Here is an 8,808-nt window from a genome sequence, read left to right as displayed (position 1 = left end):
TAACTACAGAAACCCAAACTGCTCTTTGAAAGCAGGCTGTAAAAAAGGTTTATTTTGCTGTAAAGTTATGCATTCTAACATGCAGGTCTATGAGCACGACTCTGTTCGAGACAGCCTCAAGTGGCCATTTGAGGAACTGCACACCTCTTAAAACTTCATTTCTCAGCCAATGAAAGAAGCCTGAATTCTTATTATATTTTGATTTAAATGTTTGTGCATCCTTACTGTTGCATGGAAGTACGTGACATTGTGTGTTCCCACTTAGACCCCATTTCAATACAGCTCAGATAAAAACATCAAAACAAAGATCTTTAAAACTAGGTACAAAGTTGCATTCTCAGACGATACCATCATTTAGAGTAAAAAAAGCAGTCACTCTGTGCATAGTGTACAAAATAAGAAAAAAACCATTGCTGTAAAGATGTACATTCTTTTCCTGTATTCCTTTCCAAAAAACAGTTAATGTGTTATTAGATATAAGATTATCACTCTGGTGTGTGTTCATATGATACCTGGTTCTGGAGTTTAATAACTGAACAGGATTCCACATGTATCCAGTCTTCAACTCCCTGAAATAAAACAAGTATTTATCAAACAATATATTGTTTCTCCACTTTAAACTTAATTTCATTCTGGCATGGTTTCTTAAACCTTGAAGGTTAAACACCATGCTATGGACCCAAAGTTAATGTAGACTTTAAAATAGACATTACTACGGCTTATGTATGAAATAGTAACCTTTACTCTTGGAACAGTGGACTAATCAATTAGCTGATTTAATAGATAGATCCGTAAAGCTGAGATTCTCATTGATTGATCACGTAAAAGACCCACTGATTTGTTTTTTAGAAATATAATCCAAAATGAGGTATTTGAGCATGAAAAAGCATAAAAACGGACTAATCTCAGATGCGCACGATCGTAACAACCGATTTGTCATTTAACTAAACTATCTAACCACGTTCACGTCCAGCTTTGCCACTTTGATCAACACAAATGGAATGTTTAACAGCTTCTACTGCAGCCCACATCAGCCCAGTTGGACCCAGTTTAGTCCACCGTTGAATGGCCTCTCACACAGTTGCCCAGTCTACACGGCCAATGACGATTCAGCCTTCTCGGTTCACCACACATTGCATAACTGTACTATGCAGGCCTCCATACGGTGCACGCATCCTGCTGCGGCTTAATACCGCTGGATTCATACGATCAAGCACAGATCAGTGTGCTTTAGAGCGAAATAGCAGATGGACTGTGAGGTTATGAGAAGCTGCACGTGACTCAGTCCCCAAGACACATTATTGATAGACTGCTGGGCAGGAGGTGGTGCAGATGAATTAAACAAACAAAAAAAACCTAAACATTGCATGTGAGTGTCATTATCATTACGCTAGTGATGGGGGACACAACTATACAGTCTCTTATTTGCGTGCCTTTTGAGCTCCTCACACACACACACACAAACGGATGTAGAACAGGCTTTGAAATGTTTGGACATGTGTTTTTTGCAGTGTGAAAATGAAGGATGTTCATGTGTATGGGGGGGGGGGGGGGGGAGAAGAGAGAGAGATGCCACGCTGCTCTCCATCTTCACAGACCAGTCCTGCTGGTTTCCATGCTGGCCAGTTAGACTATTCAGACTATTTCACAGTGAATGCATTAACTGGTACGGGAGACAAACAGAGTGCCTTTAAACGAGGACTACTGGAGGTTGATGCACTGATTAACTGCCTTTAAAAGTGTAGTTCTGAGAGTAGCATACCTTTGGTTTGGATGCTTGGGTCGGTCATCCGTCGAACAGACGAGCGTGCAGCGTTTTCTCGCATAAAAACATCATTTCGGGGCCTTGGACTGGGGTTAACGGTGGAATGGTCAAATTAACTTTATTTAAAACGTTTGGCCCGCAGAGCGCGTTAGCTACACAACTCGGTTGTTAGTAAAAAGGAAAACTGACACTCACAACAACGCAAACGCAACGGAAGGCGTAAGGATACAGCATGCAAACTGGCCTCGTGTCATTTTTCGAATAAAAAAAAAGTGTCCTTCCGCAAGTGTTAGAATGAAAACGAGGAGAGTATAGCAGCAGTTTATAGAGTTGTCTTTTCTGATGATTTCTAAGCACTTGCTTGATTAAATGAAGAGTAAAAATGCCTGCCAGAGTATATTTCTAATGAAACTAACGTTAGTCCTCGTAACGTTAAATAAGTTTCACATCTGTCATTACAGGCTGTCTGGCGCCCTCTGGTGATCAAATGCTACAACGGCCTCATTCACTCAGGTGTACAACAAGTAAGGCAAGTTTAAAACAATTTAACTTAATAATTGGATTTAACAATATTAAAAATAAATGGAAGAGGAACTAAAAATATTTATTTTTTGTTTTTGTTAAGAACCAACAAAGCAAGAAGTGTTAACTGGAAGCACACAATTGCTGCTCGTTAATCTAAGCTTAAGAGTAGTGCAGTATCTTATATAAACTGTGGCTAAAACTTAAGGTGTGAAATGTTATGATGATAAAAAAATAAATGATGATCAAATTTGTTCCAAACTCATGAAAAAAATTGTGTCACTATATTCAGATAAGTACATTGAATTACTTTTGATTAACTCTAACAATCAATGCATCCATACCACCTTTTTTTTTACTTTCAAGCTGCAAAGCTGCAAAGCTGCAAAGCGTTGTTTGCCCAAAAAAAAGTGTATTCACATACAGAAACTACTGAAACCTGTTTAGCTATGGGCTCACTGCTGATTTTAGTGTCACAGCTACTGCTACATAGACACCTCTGAAAGCACCAGTGGCATTGGATGTGTGCATCAGCAGCCTCGTAGCGGTATGCCGGCTTCCTTATTGTCCAGTCATTATTTCAGACGCTTCGCAGCAGCCATTGTGGAGGTGAAATGCCAGACTGGTAGAAGTAGTTCCACCACCACGGTTTCTCCTCCCGCTCGATCCCACCTTCCCTTACACCGGGCTCGCTGTCACGCTCAAACTGGTTGTACGGGTCGAATCGATCCCACGTGTCTACTGTGGGGAAGAGATGGTCGTCGACATCGGGCTCTATGGGCACCTGTGTGTGGGACAAGGGAAATGGCGAGGATGGAGAGCAGATAGTACATTGTAATTTGATCTTGTATGTATCAGTTGTTTTACTTGCGTGTTGAAATGACCAAGTAGCTAATTCCGACACACTAAATCTCAACTAAAACCAAGCCATGCATTGGTAAAAAGGGATATTTGAATGGAATCGGTAGAACTAGACGATGAAGATAAAAGTCCAACCTTCGCCAGGACAAAGTCGACACGTCCAGCCTTGTTCATGTTGTGAGGCAGATAAACCCTCTTACTGACCCTGGAGTAACCCTTGGCTGTGGCTGTCAGGATGTGAGTTCCTGGATTCAACAACCGCCAGTAGTCTCCATCTTCAGCTGAAGGCCAATAGAGACAACATGTAGGAGAGGGGTTGAACAAAAGAAAGAAGAGCTATAACAAAGTGTCAGAAATATGAGGGAACCTGTGATGAGCACGTGAGCAGGTCTACGTGCAGGCTAGAGGCTCTGTGAGGCTGAAGTAATCCACGGAGGTGCTCTTTGTGCTAACCGAGTGAGCTGATTAGCACTAAACACAGTGTACAGCTGACGCTGATGAGGCAATGCTAACTAGTTATGTAGGTATTAAGTCATAAACCAAAAACAAGCCAATTTAATGATTTGATTCCAGCCAACGCTTCATGGCAATCCATCCCATGTTTGTTGAAACATTTCACTCTAAACCAGGTCATATGAAGGTGAAAGTGATTTGAACCCCTGAAGTCATTACAATTTAGAGTATGGTGACAATTCATTTCTTGCTATTTGGAAAATATGGAAACTGGAAAATGTATAATCATGTAGTGTGTTTACCTGAAGTGATATCTTTTCTTACCCCCCTGACAGAGATAATTGCCCCTTTAATCCCTTTTCCATCAACATCTTGAATCACTCCTTTTATCCCTCGATGGACCTGTGCAGGGACAGAGAGCACAATGGAATATATTTTTATAAATAAGCATTCTTTGTGTCTAATAGTTCAATCCTTTCTGGCCTGATCTGCTTGCGTTTTTCCAGCTAATCATCCTCCACAAGTCATTCTCACGCTGAGGCATCCATCCACCATCAACATGATTAAATAATGTGCTTTAAAATGATCATCAAGCCAGTTAAGCAGACACTTACAGACTCCATAAAACTTAACAGAGCTTCTTTATTCCTCTTCCATTCTGGGTAAAGCTCAGCCTCTGATGGGAATTTGTCACATCCTAGCTCGACTGTGATCTCCAGACAATTTGTGTGCAGGTAGTTGAAGTCTGACATACCTGCAATAAAAGACGTGGGGATAATGAGTACCTCACAAGCAATGAAAAGGGTAATAAAAATGTTTATAAAGTAAGTAGACTGTACTTCAGACAGCTCTAAGCGCTGTAACACTTGATGCTGTCATTCGCCCATTCACACCCATGTTAGGAGAAGGTGCAACCTGTCCATCAGCATCTGACATTCACACCACCCACATGCTGTCCGAGCTGCGGAGAGCAATGTTGGGGTTCAGTGTCTTGCAGAGGGACACAGGCGGGTTAGCAGAGCCGGCCATCGAACCGCCAATCCTGTGATTGAAGGGCGACCGTGCTCTCCACTCACCCACAGTCGCCCGTTCCCCCAACAGTTGGAAAAGGGTTTCTCACCACCAGCAAAACTGTACCACAATGCCCCATTGATGATGCCCCGAGTTTGGTAAAAGGAGGCCCCACACCTCTCAGTGTCATTGTTGGACATGGTGGCGTGGGCGTCTGCGTAGGTGCGAGCCAGCTGCTTGATGACCTGTGTGTGTGTGTGTGTGTGTGTGTGTGTGAGTGGTCAAAGAGAAAATATGTCATTACAACAGCCCGACACCTTTTCACCAAGCAAGTGATTCATCAATTGAGACATCCAACCTCCCTCCCCACCTGTTCATCAGGAGTGGGTGAGAACATCCTCTCTTCCTGTGGGTGTCTAGAGAAGTCAAAGGGGTAGGAGACCACCAGATCACCTCCGTGGAGGCTGGCGGACTGAACAAAGGGCAGCGACCTGATCCACTTCATCACTGCGTAGGTCTCTGGTGCCACCTACAGCCCAAAGGCAGGATTGGGTTGTTTTGGGAGCCAGGCTGAAATTCTGTATCTACTTCTGAAAGATCTCCAGCATTTGGATAAAAAGAAGAATAAGGACCCCTCATCCCCCCTACCTTTCCGAACCAGTAGGCGTCGGGGATGGCGATGTGGTCAATGCGGTAGTGCCTGCTGCGGCGGTTCCGGTAGAAAATGGAGGTGAGGTCTGGAAAATTGCGGTTGAGGTCAATGTTCTGGGCGTTGGTACGTCCATTGGTCCAACCGTTCAACAGGTGGCCCTGAAACATTTAGGTTCAAACAACTACGAGTATTACAAGGTGTCACAGAGTGGGACATTGTTTAGTGTGATGATGGATTAGGAGACTTAGGAGCAATAATTGTACGAAGAAATGATGATGTGAATATTAGTCTGAAGAACCGGGAGGAACCTGTTACGCTATCATCGTTAATTCTGGTGTTAAAATGTAGACAAAACCATTAATCCGTCAGGAGGGAAAGTAGCAAACAAGCAGAGAGACATGAAACCAGTATTCATGAATTTGCATTCAAACAAAGAAAGAGATGTTTTGGGATTATGCAAACGGTTGCATATTACTGCATATCGTAAACATATATGATTCATTTTCCATATACAGTACAAATATGCAAAGGGTTTGAGGTTTCAATACACTCATCGATAACAAGGGCAATAAAAAGATGATGAAAATTCATATTAATAAAACGGTGTACAATATACACACTTTCCACATGTTTGAACTGCGTGTATATTGTGAATGGTTCAGAGCCGAAGCACAGCGCAGTTCAGCTCAAATTGCACATACACGGCCATTTATGATGGTTATCAGCCTCCAATCAAATGATTGCGACACACTTTGCCAATACACAAGACCGCTATACATATTCCAACTGTGTGAGCGTGTTAAAAGCTCAGTGAAACAGCCAGGAACGTAGTAAGTAAATACAATACATGTCAAGCTGGACAGATGGAACAGACAACAAGACAGTGATCGGATAATGGCAGCTTGTCTTTTTCTTTTTTGTCTGCTAACAATATTTACTTCCTGGTTGGCGAGCTCCGGGTCACTGTTATCCTCTACCTCTGAGGCAGCCAGCTCGTAGCCATCGGGATTCATGGAGGCCAGAATGTGGATGCGGGTGGTGTTGATGATGGTCTGAATCCGTTGGTTCCCCAGGGTGTACTCTGAACACAGATACTGCGCCAAGTAGACCAGCAGCTGGCGGCCCAACACCTCGTTGCCGTGCATGTTTGCTACCAGCTTGATCTCTGGTTCCACTTCATTTCACAGACAGGAGCACAGACATAAGTGTCCCGGTTAAAGCTGCATTCAATGACCAGTCCACGATGGGGCTGCAAACACATTATTGAAGTATTGTCTATTTTGAAAGCGTTTATTGTATGAAGGTCACCACACAATTCATTTACATCGCTCTGCCATACTCACGTAGCTCGTGCTTTCCTGGGTTGTCGCTGAACTCAATGACCAGCAGATCCCTGCCCTCTGTGCTGCGCCCAATGCTATAGACGTGAGTGATTTGGGGGCACTTGGCTGCTGTTCTCTTCAGCAAGCTATACATTTGAGCATTGGAGGTGTACGTGAACTGGAGGATGGTGCTGGGTTCTTCAGCTGAGCGGCTGGACATTTCTACCTTCTGTCTGGCTGGAGGGAGGATGCCAGGGTTTGGAGGAGGAAAGATTGCTTTAGATTTTTCACAGGATACAATTGGCCTGTACAGTAGAACACCAAAGCGTGACCTTCACCTCTGAGGCCTGCCAGCGCGTCGAAGCAGCCCTCCTCGTTACTTGCAAAGAAACGATCACAATCCAGGAAGTAGGGCCAGGCCATTTCAATGGCTTCAAAGGCATGGGCACAGTCCCTCCTCAGTGCCTCGCAGGTGCTGCGGCAGGGTTTAATCATCTTGTCGTCCTGGCAGGGCGAGGCGAGAACCGAGCAGCCGACGAGGCGTATCTCAGGGTAGCACTCCCCGTTGAGCAGGCCGTGGATGACGCTCAGCAGGAGGTACTCTGCTCCCGACTCCACGTCCGGGCTGCTCCGGTGGCCAAGGATGTTGGGGAATACGGTTCTGGGGCGGAAGGGTTACAATACAAGGTGTCACACGCGCTGCGAACAAATCAGCATGTATGCAAACGTTATTGAACAATCACCCACATTAGTACCAACCTCCACCACTCACCTTGAGTACTCCAGGTCATTGCAGTAGCCCAGTGTGAGCGGCGCACAGGTAGCTGTGGGACAGGGAAGCCAGAGAAAGCTGTTAAACTACATTTGTAAAAATAACGTCTACGTCTAAGTAAAGCAAAGATTTTTTTGAAATTGTTGTGTTTTTCAAAATAGCCAAAATCGCTGTGAGACTTGCGTTGGAAGATCTGTGTGCGTCACATCTCCAAGTGCAGCAAAGAAACACAATGATTTGTATTGCTAGACGCAGCAGGTGTTTCAGAATGGGAATGCAGTGTTTGAGTGTTTGGAGTGAGGAGGACCGTTGCATCACGCTGTGGCACTTTGTACTTTAAAAACATCCGTTTTGCATCTCTGAAGCTTGAGTAGCGGCCTGGAAAAGCATTTAGTGAAGTTCCAAAAAGTAATCACTTTCTACACAAATAAATATTTTGCTATTCCCTATATATGTGAAATGAATAAGCCACCTACGTTTATCTCCCAACACTTCGTTGCTGCATCTTCCTGTGAGAAAACACACACCACACACAGAATGAAAGTGTTAGTGGGTCACAGATGAAACGCCAGGGGGCGACATCTACAAAAGCAAGACTCAAGACTCTTTATCACTGTTAGTGACGGGGCTGATGCAGGTGACATGTGTGCGTCTGCACAGCATGACATCATGCACAGACCTGCATCACGTCACGGTCTACTGCAGACTTTAAACGTTAAAGAGTGGCATAAAGAGGCTTTCAGAAATGACTGCTCGCTACGATGTTTAAGCGTGAAATATATAATATATATATGTTGGTGTTGTGAAGTTCAGGGGTCTGCATCTCGTTTCTATCAACTGTGTTGCTTTTAATACATTAAAAGGTCCACACGTTGTCATACAAACAAGTCTATAGGTCTTTGGCACGGTCTAGTAACGCAGAACCATTTTGTTTTAGGGCGAAGTCTCCTTACCTAAAATCTCGTCTCCTGGATGACAAGTCTGCGGCGGGGCGCACCAACAACTCCTCATCGAGGAGAGAAACAGCACCAATAGTCCTAAACGCATGTCGGAGGGCGGTATCGGCGGCGAGGGATGGGTATGTTCAAGGCACTTCTCGGGAGATAACTTCTCCGTTCTCCGGTTCTGGTGGGAATCACCGACACGAATGGCACGGAGAGCTCCTTCCTTTGTCTGTGCGTAAGAGCATCCCCGACCCGAGAAAAGAGGCCTGGATTATGGTTTACTGAGCGAGGGATCATATTACACTGCAGAGAGCTGTGTGTGTGTGTGTGTGTGTGTGTGCAGGGCCGGCGCTAGCCATTTGGGTGCCCTAAGCACAAATGCTTGGTGGTGCCCCCCCCCCCAACCAACGAACCAACCAACCACCACCACCACCAAAGGAATAACAACCATTCAGAATGTCTTAGTTAGGTTCTCTTTATTCCCCAAATAACTTTTAAACATAAAT

General features: G+C 44.4%; 1 protein-coding gene across 2 annotated transcripts; it reads right to left on the bottom strand.

Moving 5' to 3' along the window:
• Window positions 1–2,361: 2,361 nt before the first annotated feature.
• On the bottom strand, window positions 2,362–8,595 carry cpz (carboxypeptidase Z). Of its 2 annotated transcripts, none has more exons than XM_037471578.2 (13): window positions 8,312–8,595; window positions 7,835–7,867; window positions 7,359–7,410; window positions 6,925–7,247; window positions 6,608–6,823; window positions 6,203–6,438; window positions 5,261–5,422; window positions 4,983–5,141; window positions 4,722–4,857; window positions 4,216–4,355; window positions 3,904–4,003; window positions 3,284–3,429; window positions 2,362–3,071 (listed from the first exon to the last, which is right to left on the bottom strand). In XM_037471578.2, exons 1-13 carry the CDS (start codon window positions 8,403–8,405, stop codon window positions 2,868–2,870), a joined length of 2,001 nt encoding a protein of 666 aa, XP_037327475.2. In that variant the 5' UTR covers window positions 8,406–8,595; the 3' UTR covers window positions 2,362–2,867. The 2 variants fall into 2 exon arrangements, with proteins under 2 accessions (XP_037327475.2, XP_037327476.2); XM_037471579.2 differs by having other exon boundaries at window positions 6,242–6,438.
• Window positions 8,596–8,808: the final 213 nt, after the last annotated feature.

This window comes from Pungitius pungitius, chromosome 9 (genome assembly GCF_949316345.1).
Source record: "Pungitius pungitius chromosome 9, fPunPun2.1, whole genome shotgun sequence".
Classification (NCBI taxonomy): Eukaryota; Metazoa; Chordata; class Actinopteri; order Perciformes; family Gasterosteidae; genus Pungitius; species Pungitius pungitius.
The sequence above is the reverse complement of the archived record's forward strand: the minus strand, read 5'-3'. Positions and strand labels throughout refer to the sequence as shown.